Raw genomic sequence first — 17,882 nt, 5'->3', positions numbered from 1 at the left:
TATAATCCTAAAACTCCTGCAGGGGGATTACGGTGGAGACAAGGAAGCCCTGGGTGCTCTCAGGCTAGCCAGCCTGGTGTAAGCAGATGAAAATCAGCAAAGACCCTGCCTCAAACAGGTGAAGGAAGACCAGTGCCTGATTGTTCTGTTCTGTGACCTCTACATGGGCACTGCAGTATTGTGTGTTTGCATTCACACTCAAGAATGCACACACACACACACACACACACACACACACAAGAATGCATGTGCTTATACACACACACATTTTTAAAAGTTAAAAGAAAGTCTTAAAATAAAAAGCTATAATGTTTTTCATTATCTTGTTAATAAAATCCATAAAACAAAACATTGTATTTCTCTAGTTTGTACAACTATCCAGTTCCACAAAGACCATTTCCCTTAACTTCATGTCATTTGTGAAATAGAAAGACCCACTAAATGCCAAACTTATCTTGAAAATTATTTTTCTCTTCACAAAAAAACAACACAAAGTATAACAGAGGCAAATAAAATCATATAGAATGGATCATTTAAGTCACTGACCTTGTGCTTATGGCCACAGACCCAAAGGTGGCATTTCTAAAAGGCACATCATATAATTAAGGGCCTTCAATAGACATAGCCAATAAGTTAATCTCTTGTGAAAGGAAATGTATACACCAGCACACATAATAAATAAATAGACAAACTCAAATTTTGTGAAATATATTAATAGAGTTAGGCCTAGATCTTGGACCATGATCTTAACATAACAAAGATCTGCAATGCCTGCTCTTTTTAGAAGCCCCTGCAGTTGAGTGGATTAACCTTGGGTTTACACTATAAAAACTATACCAACAATTTGTATAAAGGCTTTCATGTGACAATGGAAAAAGATGGGAAAAATTCTAGAGTCTTATATTGGCATTGAGAATATCAACAAAACCCTCCACAGAGGACATAAGTAAAGCCTTCAGGTAGACACTACACTGGGACAGAATTCAGCTCATTGTGAAGCTGAACATTGCAATGTGTCCTACAAAGGATCATTGCATTATGAAATGATTACAGATGCAGGAGCCAACCACCTGCTAGAGATGTTGTCAGAAGGAGACATAGGGCACTGAATAAACTCAAATTCAACCTTTGACCTTTAAAAAACTATGGTCAAAAAATAAGAACGTCTTAGTAGTAAGATATAGAATGTCCGCTGAAGTAACAACTGCATAGTTGCTGTCATTGACTGACCAGAGATGAAATGAAAAGGCAATACTCTCTGGTGATTTAAATAAGAATGGCCCCCATAGGCTCATGTATATGAATGGTTAGTCATCAGGAGGAGCACTCCTTGAGAAGGATTAGGAGGTGTGGCCTTGTTGAAAGAAGTGTGTCGGTGGGAGTGGGCTTTAAGGCTTCAAAAGTCTAAAGCAGGCCCAGTGGCTCTCTCTTCCTGCTGCCTGTGGATCCGGATGTGGAACTCTCAGCTCCTTAACCCCTTCTCGTGTCTACCTGTGTGCTGTCATGTTCCCTGGACTAACCCTCTGAAGCCAGACCCACTTAAATGCTGACCTTTATAAGAGCTGCTGGGGTCATGGTATCTCTTCCCAGCCATAGAACCCTGACCAGGACACTCTCTGAACCTGGAATGCCATTACTATTCCAAGTTGAGCACCCCTGAAATTCTGAAGCACAAAGGGCTCTAAAATCTCAAACTGCTTGAGCACTGAGGTGATATTTAAAAGTTTCAGAGCTTTGGAGAATCTCAGATTTTTGCATTTACAGGATAGGAAAACTCAACAGGAAAAAAAATCTATGCAAATATTCCAAAATCTAAAATTTTTCATTTTATTAAAAACTTTTAAAAAAAAGGTACAAAATCTAAGCCCCAGAAAAACTTCTGGCCCCAGTTATCTCAGAAAAGCTATATTTCAGGAGACTGATAATTAAAACAAACATACAAGCAAAAAAGTGTGTTTCCTGCTACCTTGACCAGACTCATTTGTCTTGTATGGATGGAGTTTTAAGTATTTGTGTATTCATGCAATAAAACATTGCTCTGAAATGAGAAAATTGAGGAACAAACCACAGATAGGCATGCAGTGAAATTTTCACACTAAGCAAAATACTCACAATGAAAGAATATGTGCTGTATTATTTCATTTATATTTATCTTTAGATAGGCAGTGGTGAGCTGGGGTTTCCAAGAGGGTGAGCACAGCAACACAAGGGACTTGATGAGATGATAGAAACTTCCGTATTTTATTTCATGCGCCCTTGGGTATTGCATGAGTATACAAAATTGTTGAAGGTTTTTTGAGCTTTAAACCAATGTATAAGTTTTTTGACTAAATCAAGCCTCTAATATAAAATAGCATTACAGTTTCTATTGTTTTGTGTTATCTGAAAAGCTCAAGTCTTACCAGGCAGCTTCTTCTTACTGGAGAACATCATCCCCCTGAGTTTTCACCACGTCACAAGCGCTGGCCTATATGCTTTTTAAAGAGAAACACGTGTTAGTATTTGAAAGATGCTCAGTATCTTTACATTCACCCTCTTCTACTGTCTTCCTACACAAATGTAGACAACAAGTTGCTGATATAATAAATAACAATAAGTTTAGTTTAATGTGTTTAAACCTAACCAGATAACAATAATCCTGTGCCATAAAAATGCATGCTTGTATTATAAATGTATTGGAGATTGGAAAACCATACTTCAGCGTGAAGGTTTTGGGAACAATGCTTCTCCTTGACCTGTTGCCTTCTCGATTCTCATTCCTCATCTCCTCTTTCCTACAGTCCAAAGAAGACTTGGAGGTTAGAATTCCTTCTTCCTAAGACAGGTCACAGAACCCAGAGCTCCTTCCTCCCAAATCTAGCCAGAAAAGCTAAATGACTGTCCCTAAACACCTCTAATCATATTTCTGTATAGAACTGTCTCTGAAGAAATCCTCTGATATATGTTTTAACTAAAGGACATAAGACCCCCAACCCCGTTCCTTAAAGGATCCAACCCCACACCCCAGTGGGAAAAAAAACATCACAAATGAAGGCTAAGAAAAATCTGGGCAGACGGGTCTTGTGAGCATTCTTCACTTCAGCATCTTTTGGTAGCTCAGGCCTTTTCTGTCCCATCGCAGACCACATGACTCTCTCTGTTTTACCGAAGCTGCCCGTGAAAATAGATGATTCACCCTGGATCTTTCTTTGGATCTTCATCCTAAAGAATCCAGTGTCATTTGTGACACCACCAAAGTTCACAGCATTTTCTCAGTCCTGTTAGTTTGCCTAATTGTCAGTTTTTCCCAGCAGATTCGAATCCATTACTTCATAGTGAAACTTGGAACTTCCCGGTAAAGATTTTACGGCAACCCCAGGTAAGCATATATGTGCGCTAGATTTGGTGTTAGGTTTGAATCAACTCTTCTAGTTTGTCCCAAACACTAGCAGTTAGAATCTTTTGGGGCTATGCAAGCATCTGTCTTTCACTGGAATGTGCTTGATAATTCCTCCCCAAAGCCTGAGCTAGTAACCATGAATGTGGGAGCAACATATAACAGGGAATTGTTGACCAGCCTGCAACTAAACACAATCCAAAATTTTCCACTCACTTATTTATACTTATGGTCTTCTCCTGGCTGTTACCAAAAACACTAATAAAATAATACCACCATTACCTTTTCACCACGAGCGAATGCACTGATTACACACAACATTCATAACCCATGGAAATGAGCACTGGCTACATAGCAGAGCAAACACTCGTATGGAATTGGTGGCATTCTTTTGATTAGAAAGAAAAAATGATATATCTACTTCCTGCTCAGAGATGTTAAATGCAGAAGGCACTAAGTGTACTCAAAGAAATAGTGTGTGGCCAGCCACCCAGATACCAGATAAGGGGAAGAACGGTGCATTTGGCTTAGCCGTTCCAAGAAAGGACATTTAAGAGGAAGTTCATCAACACCCACTGTTCTAATATGGATCCTTTGGTGTCCAAAACACCGGAAACCATCAGTTTGTCTTTCTGTTACCACCCTTGGGCGTGCCTGACAAAAGGCACTGACAGTAGGCGTCTAGACCTCCCTGGTGCCCAGACTCCAAACCTGATGAGTCTAGAAGAAGATTGGTTATTGCTGCCATGTGCTCTCAGAAGCAGGAATAGCTCTCAAGTATAACCTATCAGATTAGAAACGTCCCCGTTCCCTCCTGTACACCTTCCGTGCCATCAGCTACAAAGTTGCCCGGACCATCCCTCCAAAGGCCTCTCACTGCCCATGTCCCTGTCTAGGCAGTGGGGTCACCTAGGATAGTTTTGCTGACTACAGATCATTCTTCCCTGTGCATATGCTCACATGTCTGGTCCAGATTTGGGACTCTATAGGCCAGAGTCCACATCAAAACTACAGACATCTTCCTCAAAGGGGAATGACATCATATCGTGTCATGACCCAGCTAAGGAACCCAGAACACCTCTCCTTCCCTCCTCCACTGCCCCCATACCTCTGTTCACTTCTTGCATTTACACCAGAAATATTCAGGCTAGCCTTTAGCCATTTGGGGACCTTTACTAATCCTCTTACCTGTATCTGTAACCATCTGGGGACCTTTACCAATCCTCTCACCTATATCTATAACCATGGAACCACAGTCCTACCACTCATGTATCAGCTCATATGGCATTTCTTCCAAGAGGCCTTCAATGATTTCTGACATCAAAGATGGGGACCACTTCCTATGTGTTCCACAAAACCTGGTTCTGTTCACCTCAGAGTTGATGGTACTCTAGACTCTATTTGTCTATTATATTGGTCTTCTCCTCACTACAAACTCCAGTGGGACAGGAACGTCCTCATCTGGTCCACGGTTGTCTCCCTGCCATCTGACATATGTCTGGCTCACAGTGCTACCCCGTGTGTTTATTGAGCATGCATGAAAGATGATTTCTGTGTCCCTAGGGAATGGAGCTAAAAGACCTACCTCTCTTAGTGACCGTACTTTCTAAGACTCGAGCATCAGAACAGCTTTGACCTGCCATCCCTGTTTAGGGGTACCTAAGTTTTAGGGGTATTTCCTCTCTCTTGCTGGCCCCTGTCCCTCCATACACCACCATGTCCTAAAAACCCTTAACACAGATGAGGAAGAACACTTAAGAACAAGTATTTAGTCTTGCAGCAAATTGAAGAGCAGGAGAAGGAAGGGAGAGTGGCCAGATCTTGGAGGAGGAAATGAGCAATGCAAGCTAAAAGAAGACTCACAGGCCGAGTATTCATATTGGTTACATTTGTTCTTTGACAGCTGCATAAATGTGTGTAGTGCATTTGCTTGACTCACAACGCAACCTTCCCTTATCTCCTTCTCACCTCTGCCTCCCTCCCTTTCTCCCTTCTCCCCTCCTTCTCACCTCTGTCTCTCTCCCTTTCTCTCTCCTCCCCTCCTCCCCTCCTTCCCTCCTTTTCACCTCTGCCTTCTTCCCTTCCTCCCTCCTTCCCTCCTCCTCACCTCTGCCTTTCTCCCTTCCTTCCCTCCTCCCCTCCTCCTCAACTCTGCCTTTCTCCCTTCCTCCCTCCTTCCCTCCTTTTCACCTCTGCCTTCTTCCCTTCCTCCCTCCTCCCCTCCTCCTCACCTCTCCCTTCTTCCCTTCCTTCCCTCCTCCCCTCCTCCCCTCCCTCTCACAATCAAGTCTCCTTTGTGTCTTGTGACTCTGGTTTTAATCAGAGGCACCTGTGTAGCCAACAGGTTCAGCACTATGTGTTGCCGCCTGCCGGTCTCACTGTTGGGTACACAACTGAAGGCAATGACCATCTCCATCCCAGAATCAGTCCAGTTTCCAATAGGATACAAAGGATTTTCTTATGTAAGTCTTTCCATTGAAAAAATATCAGACAAAAGCAGTCCTAACCCATGAAGGGCTTTCTTCTTATTTCCTTAGTTATTTATTTCTCTATTTATCAATTTTGATACAGGGCCTGAAGATCTGTCATGTTCTCTATCTCCCAGGCTATCCTCAAACTCAGGGCAGTCCTCCTGCCTCAGCATCCTGGTTGATGGGATTACAGGTATTTCCACCATATACAGCTTTTTCATTATCTCTTCTTTGCTTCACACGGTAGTCACCAAAAAGGAATCAGAGCAGAGATTACATGGCATTAGCAGGGAGAGACATAAAGTCTATGAGGATGACATCTGGGGCTTCTGGTGGCCCCATCTGGCCAGAGAGAGACTAATCAACAAGTCTAAGCCAACTTGTTAAGACATGAAAATTCTCTTTGGGGACTATATCAACATATTCTGTTTTCGCGGGACCAAAATCCCTTATTGGTTTGTTAGATGGGGCTGAGAGAATGGCACTAACTGATAACCAGTGTTAAAGATGGAGCTAAATGCACTCATTGACTGTCAACGAACCATGGTAAAACAGCCATGTAACTCCTCTCTTACTTTAGGTCTCTCTGCAAGACGATAGGGCTTAAAAGAATGCCATATCCCTGCTAGAATTTCATTATTCCATACCACTTAAGAGTAAAACCTAAGGGTTTTTGCTTTCAACTTCTCACTACCACCTTCCAAAGTGCCTTTGAAATCATTTATTTTGAAGATACCAAATAAATCCATTTTAACTTTAAATATTTTTACTTTTATAGAAATATTCTCTATTCAATAACTCAGAATATAATATCATCATTGGTGTGTGAATTAAACTACTTCTGTATAATTTCTAGAAACTTTTTCCTCAATAGCAATCTTACTCAAAGGTTTCCTAACCTCTAAAACATCACAATAAGAGCCGGGCAGTGGTGACACACACCTTTAATCCCAGCTCTCGGGGGGCAGAGGCAGGCAGATCTCTGTGAGTTCGAGCCCAGCCTGGTCTACAAGAGCTAGCTCCAGAACAGGCCCCACACACACAAAACAAAAGCAAAAACAAAACATTATAATGAGAAAAGATAGAATTTACCTTAAAGCCCCTCTTCCCACCAATCCGATCTTTTCCTTGTAACAATGCTCGTGCAGGCATATTTTGTAGAAGACTGAGACTAGTGCAGTAGATTTCCATCAAACTTGAAGGAACTAAAATCTCCCTCAATAGTGTATTATAATTCCTATAATACTCTTCCTATTCCTCACCAAATGTGCTCATCCTAAAATGTTCCTCCTCGTCTGGGGTAAGGGTGTCAGGAGAGAGTGGTATATAGAAGGATGGAGGTCAACAAGGAAGATGAAATTCCCTCATTCTCTCTTCTTTTCTTTTCTTCTTTTTTTTCTTGAGATAGAGTTTCTCTGTTGCTATGTAGCCTATCCTGGAACTAGCTCTTTTAGACAAGGCTGGCCTCAAACTCACAAAGATTCGCCTATCTCTGCCTCCCGCGTGCACCACCATCGCCCAGCTTCATTCTCTTTTCATAATGTGTAAAAGTTTGGGGTGTGTGTGTGTGTGTGTGTGTGTGTGTGTGTGTGTGTGTGTTGTGTTCACACACAAGCATGAATGTAGCATGTTGCACATATGGATGTCAGAGGGCAACCTATGATGTTGGTCCTGGCCTTCTGCCTTGACTGATGCAGAGACTCACCACTGTATTGACTATGCTAGTGTAAGATTTTAGACAATTCTGAAGCCATTTCTGACAATTCCAAACCCTCTCAGCCTCTGTGCCTCAGTGCTTCCCCTCCTCCCCTGGGAACCAAGGACCTAACAGCTACACATGCACGTACTCAGTTCCTGAAAAATTACCCATACACGTATGTTTTGACTCAGTCTCCTAGGAATCCTCATGCTTTTGCATCGGCTGTGGTATATGAGGTGGTCTCTGGGGGCGACTCCTTCTCGGGTTGGACACTAGAGTCCAACACTAGCTAGCCTGCAGACTGCCGGAGAGTCTTCACTTCCTGTCTTCCCATAGGAATGCTGCTACCCCAGGCTCTCCAGGAGTTTTGAGGAACCAAACTCATGTCCCTTTGCTTACACAGCAAGCACTTTACCCACTGAGCCCTCGAGCCAGCCCTAGGCCTTTTCATTCTTGCACGATCATCAGCCCTCCAGAATAGCCCACATGGTGCCTGTTCCACCTCAGAAGGGGTCAGAGAAGAGAAGAGGTCATCTTGTGTTGAACTTTGGATCCCTGGAGGTCTGAGGGATAGAAGTTTGTGAGACATCGACTCTAGCCCTCAGAGTAGGGACTTGGCATTCTGAAATCCAGCCATTTAGAAAGTACTGAAGTAAATGAGAGTCTCACAGATATGTTCCCCCTTTTTAAAATTACCCTAAGTCATAGAAATAAAATATATTTTACTGTGGGATAGGTCATAGCTTTCCCTTGGCTTCATCTCATGCAAAGGATCGATATAGAACTTCTCCTCCTGCAGAAGTTCTAGTAACATAGAAATGATTTATAAATAGACAATAGATAAAAGATTAATATAGATAAATACTCCAATAGATATCAATAGATAAGTATATGATCAATAGACAGATGATATATATATAGATAGATGACTAATAGAGATAGGTAGGTAGATGGAAGATGGATATTGACAGCTAATTCAAATAGATAAATAGAAGATAGAGAGATAGTCAACAGAAGGTTGATTATCAGTAAATATGTACATATATATGTAAAAAATTAATAGAAAAATAGAGAAGAAAGGTAACATATATGTATATATATTCATTTAAAAATTAGATAAGTATATTTTTTTAAAACTCAAAGTTTTACTTCTAAAAAGATTTTCTTTCTTTGACCCACGCTTTTTGTACCCTGAGCTGTATCTCTAGCCCTTTCCTTTCCAATCCAAGTTCAGGTATGAATCACAGAAATAATTTTTCTAAAGAAACAAACAGCAAAGTCAAAGGGGGATGCCAACTGGTACAGAGGAAATAAGGACTTCTTGACTGAAACGATGACCAAAGAAGACACCTAGGAAACCCCGTGTAGAAGGAGGGTTCCTTGTCCATGTTGCTACTCGACAAGAAGGTCTCCCCTCAAGGTGAAGGTGGGCACACCTGGGTTCAGGTGCCTGGGTGCTCTAAGCTGAGGATTAAACTGGAAATTCCTTCTAATGATGGGCACCCATTCAGCAATTAGGTCATTACAGACAATTCCCCCTGCTCCAATTCCACACTCGCTGAGCAACCTGCTAGTAATAAATTGCTTTCCCACAGAAGCCTGCCTACAGGGAAAGAACACGCCAGCCCTGCTAAAGTGAACATCTGGACCTCACCAATGGTTGTGTTACGTGTTTTAAACTAGTAAATTGCCACACTTGCTGTAGCCTCCATGTCCTGGATTTGTGTTGGTCAGCCTCAGAAAGATAAAGCTGCTCCTGGTGTCCTATTAAAGTGCTGTCCGAAGTCCCCAAGACAAAAGGTCTTTTCTGGCCATAGACTGCCAGACTGTTTGGAGCCAGAAGCAGAGCGGTTAGAAGCTTGTCCTCTGGGCCTCCTGCTTTCCCTACCGTGTGATTCCAGAGCCAAGCGTGAATCTCTGTAAGTCTTGGTCTGACCTTGACTACAGAACAAGTTGCTCTGAGCAGCCACATTCCTAAAATCCAACCTCTGAGTCTGGAACATGGATACCAGGATGGCTTCCTCCAGCTGCTGTATTGTTAACACACAGTTCCCAGCCCAGATGTGTGCTCCTCCCACTTACTCCTTGCCAGCCCACTCCTCTTGCCCCCTTCCTCTCTTCTTTCCAATCTCTCAATTCCTCTACTTGTTTTCCTAGGCTTTCTTCTCCTCAGGTGGTTTGTGTCCCAGGTGTGTGCTTAGGTGAACCTTGAAAATCCACCTGCAGAAGCCACAAGGCCTGAAGTTGGAAAACCAGGAGGATGGGTGAAGGAACAGCCCTTTCTTCTCACTCTCTCCCATCATCCTCACTCACTGCCCCTTGCCTCCCTCAGGCCCCAGGCTCCTGGAGCAGAGAAGCAAAAGTCCTGCAAATCCTCTCTCCCGTAGAAAGGAGGCCTGGCTCTCAAACTATAGCCAACCTTGCCTGCCAGCTCAGTGCCAGACCTCTGAGGGACAGATACACTTTAAGTGCCTTAAGAAGAGAAATCCTAATGAACCTTAGCCATGGGAGAGGAGACCAGAGAGGGAGAAAGGGAAATACCAGGCTTCTGGTCCGCATGAGTTTAGCTGAGTGTCAGAAAGAGGGTGGAAGGTATGGAGGATGCATAGGTCACATTCGGTGTCAGTGACAGCTATCTCCAGCCACAGGGCTTGTAAGTTTCACATAGTATCCTAACATAGAGGTGAAAAAGCCTAAGCCTACCCTGCTGTATGTGTATGTGTATGTGTGTGTGCATGTGTATGTGTGTAGACATGTGTGTATGTGCATACGTGCATGTCTGTATACGAAGTGATGGCTATTACAGCCAAACTTATGTTAGTTAGCAACTATGTCTAACTACCACGCCTCAACTGTAAATTCTTTTTCTTCTTATATAACGTCTATCTCTATTTTCATCTGCCTCACAAGATCCTTCTGTGTGTTCGCCTGTTGCTATCCTTCCCCACATTGTGAACTTCTGGAGGAAGTTCTTCCTGTGTCTCTCATGGCCGGGCCGAGGTTGGCTGATGGGCCACGTTCAGAGACGAAGGAAGAAGTGCTGGAGGTTAGGGGTTCACAGGACCAAATATTGACGCCAGGACAGGTGGAGAAAGAGGGAAATGAGAAGGGGAAGGAAGATGACTGAGCCGGGGAGGCACATCTGGAGGAGACAGGACCAGAGGAAGAACAGGAAAGCGTGCAGAGAAAGAGGCAGAAGAACGGGACAGGCTAGGAGGAGAGGGAAAGTGGCGAGGACGCGGTGGGGAAGAAAAGATTTAATATTGATGGATTGGTAATGGCTGCATGCTTAATACAATATAAACAGACTTCATGTCGCCTGATATACATTATATAGAAAGAGATACTCACTGAGTACTTGACCTAAGGCTAAGCCCTTGGTGCATATAATCTCATTCCCTTCTCACCAGAACTCTAAAGACAGGAGCCAACATTATTCCCATTTTCTATATGAAATGACACAATAGTGTTCTTCAAGAACCTGTGGTTGGCCCTGCCAGTAACAGACAGGAGAGACCTATGAAAATGGAATGGTTGCACTCCAGCCCCAACTTGCCCTAGTTTTTTGTTGTTGCTCTCTCTGTCTCCTTATGCCAGTCCACTATATACATTTTTATTTATTTTTAAGAATTTTTAAAATTTTGGGTGTGAGTATTCCCCTGCATTTATGTATGTGTACCACTTGTGTGCCCAGTACCTATGGAGGCCACCAAGGTGATAGAAAGGTCTTGTCTATGATGACAGGTGTCAAGGGAGAAGGAGAACATGGACCCCAGAGGAAGAATTACAAAAGAACAATAATAATTCAGTCGGATTACATCAGCCTCTTGGTCGTCTTCAAAGCCTAGCAGAAGGTGCGTAAGGCCAAAGTGCAGACTTAGGAAGGGCAGCGTATGAGCAAATGCTGAAGCCCCGGAGGCAGATGGTCTCGCGGAGGTGGATGGTCTCACCAAGGAAGAGTCAGAAGGAAGAGGAGCAAGGATATAGCAAAGGGAAGATTCGGCCTTCAAAGATGGTCCAGGAAGGGCTACTGAAATGAACCAGTGTTCTACTACACTCTTCTCCTCTCGACCCAGCACGAGAGAGGCCAGGGCTCAGCACACTGCAGCCAAGTGAAAGAAAGCAAAGAGGAAGGGGAGGGGGCCTCAGAGTAAGGGAAAAACCTGTTTCCAGAGGCACAGGTTGCTCAGAATAGTTAATATTCACTTACAAATGTGTTTATTAACATCGAAAATACTTAAGATGACTCAGAAGTTATTTTCTCTGCCAGCCTTCTAGGAGAAATCCTTAGACAACAACACCTTTGAATTCCAATGTCACACGGGAGTGCCTGGACTGTGTGACTGATTCTGAAGCTGAGACTGAGAAGGGAGGGAGGGAGGGAGGGAGAGGGAGGAAGACGGAAAAGAAGAAAATGTTTTACTTCAAATATTAATCATCTGCTAATGAACATTTCTATGTGGCTGTGCATGAACAAAACCACTCCTTTGATTAAGCACATGCACACCCAGTCTCCCAAGGGACAGAATACCACTTGTTCTATTTTTAAAGATTTATTCATACAATACCAAACTATAGAAAAACACATTAGTAAGCAAAGGTTGCTCAGAATCTCTGTGCATTTTCATCTCCAGTGGAGGCTGACCCGCAGCCACATCTGAGAAGGGCAGGTTCATGAGCACAGGCATTTGTACCCCACACGAACCCCTCTTATTTCCTCACCCTTTTCTTGAAACACGTCATTACCCAATTAGCTTTTCTCAGCACTTTTCTTTCTTCTTCAAACAGCTCACTGGTAACCTGAGACCTAAAATGCTCCCATGTCTGTGAACGAAGCAGCTAACAACTAAAAAGCTAAACAAGTTTTCTCTTCAAACAAACCCTAGCACTGAAAACTCTGCCTCTGGGGTCTCAGAAGCACAGGCCCGTGGGACCCGCCCATCTGAAGCATGAACTCATCCTAGAATAAACCGGACCTCGGACCGTGCCGATGAGAACCTGCTACCAAACCCTCCAAACCCAAGATGTTCCTTCCGCTGCTCTCTTCTAACACTTCAGATGTGATGCTCACAGAATAAAAAAATCTGAAACTTCAAGCATAAAGAAAAAAAAATGTTCTATCTCCTATCTACCACTAATTTCCCAAAAAAACATTTTTAGGACAAGGCAAATAACACACAATATTTTCTAAGCCTCAACCACATAGACAAAAACAGCAAAACAAACAGGAATTTGGAAGAAAGTCTCAACTAGTCCAGAGCAAAACTGTACTTGATCTCCTAAACCACAGAATGGTCCCCACCTACTCACCTCAACCTGGACCCAACCTTCTCCCATAAGAAAGGATTCTCCCAGCAATGCAGATAGGTCAACTAGGTATCCACTAGGTGAGCACACCAGCACCAAAGCATGGATGGACTGAAAGCTCCGGTGCTTACAGAAAGCACACTCTCTGGGGACATTCTAGAAAGCTCAACCCACAGAAAGAAAAAAAAAAAAAAAACATAACCCTTGACCACTTACCACCACCACAACCGAAAGCTGCTGGGTAGCAACCGAATCAACAGTCTTCAGGAAAGGATGCTGTCACGTCAAGAGGGCAGCTCCCCCGGCTGCAGGGCAAGTTGGGGCAAGAGCCTTCCTTGGAAAGAGTCTGAGCTCTGAGGAGCATCTCCTCCTACTGTCGTCTGCTACCACAGCCAGGCAGAACTGGTTAAAACAAAAGGGGACTCCCAGGAGACTGACTGGAGGAAGGCTTCCTCTGTGGGAAGCAGCGACTCTAGGTGGGAGTGAGCCACACAGGCCAGCTACCTGTCTGCTGCTCGCCGAACTTCTAGCAGCCCTGAACCGAGGAAGCTAAGCAAGCGGCTTTGGAGTGCCCACCTGTTTTCCCAGCGATTAAAGAACCAGCAATGGGAGTTAACTCATCACAGAGGGAGTTGGGCGCTCTCAGGGATGAAACCTAAGCAAGCACCAGCAATATCAAAGGCTCAGTGCAATACTTCTTCTTTCCCAACATCCTTAATTTCAATGCAAACAACTCCAGCATTAACCCTTTCATCTGTTTCAGATGACGTAGATCTTAATTTTTCAGTTTGGAATCATTTTTTTTTTTTGAGGGATTCAGGTTTCTTACATAGAATTAATGAAAATGATATTTCAGGGGTTTCGGTTTCTTTTTTCTTGTCACCATAGAGTTCTCCAGCTCCCAGAGATCCACCTACCTCTACTTCCTGAGGGCTGAGATTAAAAGTGTGTGTCACCACACCCGGCAATTTATGACTATCTTTTTTTACATAATTTTGTAAATTGCATACGAGTATATTGTATTGCATCATCTTCGCCCCTCCCTCTCTCCCTTCAGCTCCCTCTGTACCCCCCACTCTTTCTCAAGTTCATGATCTCTTTTTCCTTAATTATTATCATTGTTGTGCGTGTGTGAGCGTGTATGTGTGTGTTAACACAACCTGCTGAGTCTATTTAGTGTTGCTCATATGTGTTTGTGTTTAGGACTGACCTCTTGGGACTAGATAACCTATCAGGGAGCCTGTCCCTGGAGAAGGCAGAATCTTCATCTCTCATCAGCCATTAATTACCGGTAGCTCTTTATCTAGCGGAGGGGTGTTGTGATATTCTCCCAGCCACGCTGACGTCTCAACCATTGTTGTCATTGTGTGGGTCTTGTTTAGGCAGCCATATTAAGATTTCATGGGTGCAGCTTCCTTGCCACGTGTAGAAGACACACTTTGCCGCAGCTGTCCTGGCCTCTGGCTCTCACTATCTGCCCACTTTTCTTCTGCGGTCTTCCCTGGGCCAAAGGTGTAAAGATTGTTTTGCTGACGTCTCAGTTAGGTTGGGCACCACATATTCAGTTCTCTGCATTTGGACCAGTTGTGGATTTCTATAGTGGCTTTCATCTGCTGGGGGAAAAAGGTGTTTTTTGATGAGATATGAGAGCTACGTTTGTCGTGGATATAAGGATGCATTTTTAGAATGCAGTTGGGAATTACGCAGGTTTTGGAATGTGGCATCAGTAGATTCTTCTCTAGGGCCCATGACCTTACCAGTCATGGCTATTTAGCTAGGTTTACAGTACCAAGCATGAATTCCTTCCTATTGAGTGGTCCTTAAGTCCAAGTAGATGGGTATTGCTTATGTCCAAGATAAGAGCAGCACTGTTGTACAATTGGGTATACCTGCTACAGTGGTCTAGTCTTACGGTTCCTAGGATTTACAACTAGATAGAAGAATTAATTGCTTTTCTCCCATGGCATCTTGCACAGCGTCTTTGTCTACTATGAGAACTGGTCCTCAGGGAAGAAGCTTCCAAGTCAGCTCTGGCTTGATGCCTCCATGTGTGATGTCTTCAGATCTTATTGCTCTAGCTCTTTTTAAGCGGGGGGTGGGGGAATGTGGTTTCTTTTCATCACACCTTAAGACATTCAAGAAGTATCGCAGAAGTTGCATCAGATTTGCCAGGTAAGCACTGGAACCAAGAATTGTAACATGAAGGCCTGTTTGTTGGGGTTTCTGTCCTGCCTGGTTTCTGTCCTCCAACCATGTCCCACAACCATTCAGCCCCAAAGAAATCACAGATGTCTACATAAGTTATAAATTGATTGGCCCATTAGCTCAGGCTTCTTATTAACTCATATAACTTATATTAACCCATTATTCTTATCTATGTTAGCCACATGGCTCAGTACCTTTTTCAGCGGGGCAGGTCACATCCTGCTTCTTTGGTATCTGAGCAAGACTAGGGAAGAATGGGCTTCCTCCTTCCCAGAATTCTCCTGTTCTCCTTTCCCCACCTCTACTTCCTGTCTGGTTGTCCCGCCTATACTTCCTGCCTGGCTACTGGCAATCAGCATGTATTTAAGACATAATTGACAGAATATAGACAATTGTCCCACACCAAAGAATGCTTAATCATGCCGCTATAGCCAGAGTAATCTAGCCCCTTGTGATCCCTTGGGCTTCAGCTCCACTTTCCTCTAATATCCTCAGCCTAAGTTCCCAGTTTGCAACACAAGCCAAATAGACAAAAATTATGATCCCTCCCTCTTACACATCCCCAAACTACAGACTCCTGGAAATAAGACCCATGGTCGCCTCTTATAGGCCACAGAGCACCAGGAACAACTTGGGCAAAGAAACAATTTCTTTACAGGGGCTAAGATGAGAGATACTTTACAATGAAAAGATTGAGCATAGCCTCTGTACTATTTTTAAAGCCATTCTATTGGCCAATAGTAAATTCAGTAATTACAGTTACCAGAACAGACAAAGAAATCAGCAGCAACCTGGGCACAAAAGGAAGAGAAAGCTGAGGTGTGAACCATGCTGCCTGCAGACTACCTGACAACTTTCAGACTCAGCCGTACTGGCTAAACTGAAAATAACGGGACCTTTGCTCAGCTGTTTCCCAATATCTATATTAAATACATCTTAAACGAGGAGCAAATGAACTAAAGACTGAGTTAACATGCAAATTTCATGTGCAGTGAACTGAATAAGAGAAAGCCACACATTACCCAGCTCCTCTGCGCACTTCTTCCTCATGCGAGCCAGCGTCTACTGTTCCCAGAATCTTCTCAGCGGCTGCCACATGGGCTTTTTCAGAAGAGAAGGAAGGTGTCTGTACCATAATCTAGTCCACAGCTCCAGTCTTCTTACATCCTGATCCAACCACCTGCCTTGCCTGCCCTCAAGGACCAAAGTCCCCATGGCTGTCCTTCCACATCACTTCCATATAAAACAGGACAACAGGATGAGCTCAGCCAGGAACAAAAGTTCAGGTTGTCATCCCAGCACTCTGGAGACTGAAGGGAAGGGACTGTGAGCTGGAGGCCAGCAGGGCTTTCATAACAAGACCTTAGGAAGGACAAAGAAAATGGAAGAAAGAGGGAACAAGAGGGGAGAAGACAGGAGAGGGGGCAAGAAAAGGAGGGAGGGGAAGAAGGAAAAAGGGAAGAAAGGGAGGAAGTGAGGGTGAGGGAGGAAGGAGAGGAAAACTTAACAGAAGCTTTGTTATTTCCTTCCTCCACTCCAGGAGAAAGTTCAAAGAAAGTTTGCTGTTCAAAGACCCACACACACACACACGTACACACTGCCTTCTCTGCCCACCCTACTCTATCCCATCTCCATAGGCACACATACACCACCTTCTCCAACCCCCACTCCATCCCATTTCCATAGACCCACACACACCTCCTTCTCTACCCACCCCACTCCATCCTGTCTCCATAGACACACACACACACACACCTCCTTCTCTGCCCCCCACACCATCCCATCTCCATTCTTCCTACACTGCTCATTTTCATGCCCTTCCATATCTACTTATTTTGAATTGAAACCAACTCAACATCCCATTCAGAAACAGGGCCATCAAATCTTTGAAGTCACAAATAACCATATGGTTTTTAATAACTAAAAATTTAAAATTTTTAAGATCTAAAAATTTAACCTTTTTTGGTTTTGTATATGACCTGGTATGGTGTGCTGGGCTAAGATTCACTGTCTTAATTACCTTTCTATTGCTGTGAAGAGACACCATAACCAAGGCAACTCACAAAAAAAAAAAGAGTTTTGGGGGAATTACAGTTTCAGAGGATGAGTCCATGACCATCATGGTGGGGAGCATGGAAGTGGGCAGGCAGGCATGGTGCCAGAGCAGTAGCTGAGAGTTCACATAGACATGAGACAGAGAAAGCACACTAGGAAGGGCAAGGCCTTTTGAAACATCAAAACCCACCCTCAGTGACACACCTCTTCTAACAAGGCCATACCTCCTGATCCTTCCCAAACAGTTCCACCAACTGGGAACCAAATATTCTAACATATCAGTCTATGGGGGCCATTCTCATTCAAACCACCACAATCACCAAGAGGAAAGGTGACATAACACAGCATTTTTTACTCTTTTGTTAATCTTTTGTGAGACACAATAGGTCTCCTTACATTGGCCAGTACAAGCTGACCAACTACTAGCAGTATGATTTCTTGTGTGGGAAAATTTTCCACCCTCTATGAAAGGATGTACAGCTGAATTTTATTTATTACTCCATTCAGAAAAAAAGTTAGAGAACACAAGCCTGAGACATCATTTTTACAGCTAAGGAGGGGAGCAAAGCATTTCCTGTTCTATTAAAATTCCAAGAATTAAAACGAAACTAAAAAAAAAAAACCATGAAGATTAATATGGCATGATTTAAAATAATTAAAAGGATTCCCAAAATCCTGAATGTTTAAAAACACTCACTAGGGAACAAGGAAAGCAGTCTGGTCCTTTCTCAGGGCTCTTATCTCTTTAGCACCTGTGCAGCAACCAGAA

At 43.5% G+C, this 17,882-nt stretch overlaps 1 protein-coding gene across 5 annotated transcripts in view; it reads right to left on the bottom strand.

Moving 5' to 3' along the window:
* Atp8b4 (ATPase phospholipid transporting 8B4 (putative)) overlaps nucleotides 1–13,508 on the bottom strand; it is a 171,662-nt gene extending 158,154 nt beyond the window's left edge. For 2 of the 5 annotated variants that reach the window (XM_048459634.3, XM_048459640.3), the window contains exons 1-2: nucleotides 12,857–13,017; nucleotides 2,403–2,474 (exon numbers count right to left, since the gene is read on the bottom strand). In XM_048459634.3, coding sequence (XP_048315591.3) covers nucleotides 2,403–2,433 — 31 coding nt within the window. In that variant the 5' untranslated portion in view covers nucleotides 2,434–2,474; nucleotides 12,857–13,017. Of the gene's footprint in view, nucleotides 1–2,402; nucleotides 2,475–12,856; nucleotides 13,018–13,069 lie in introns of those variants that run through there. The other 3 variants (XM_048459636.3, XM_087911238.1, XM_087911237.1) reach the window with 3 other exon arrangements.
* Nucleotides 13,509–17,882: the final 4,374 nt, after the last annotated feature.

The sequence above is a fragment of the Myodes glareolus genome, chromosome 10 (assembly GCF_982192425.1).
Source record: "Myodes glareolus chromosome 10, mMyoGla1.1, whole genome shotgun sequence".
Taxonomy (NCBI): Eukaryota; Metazoa; Chordata; class Mammalia; order Rodentia; family Cricetidae; genus Myodes; species Myodes glareolus.
This window is presented reverse-complemented; position numbering and strand designations above follow the sequence as displayed.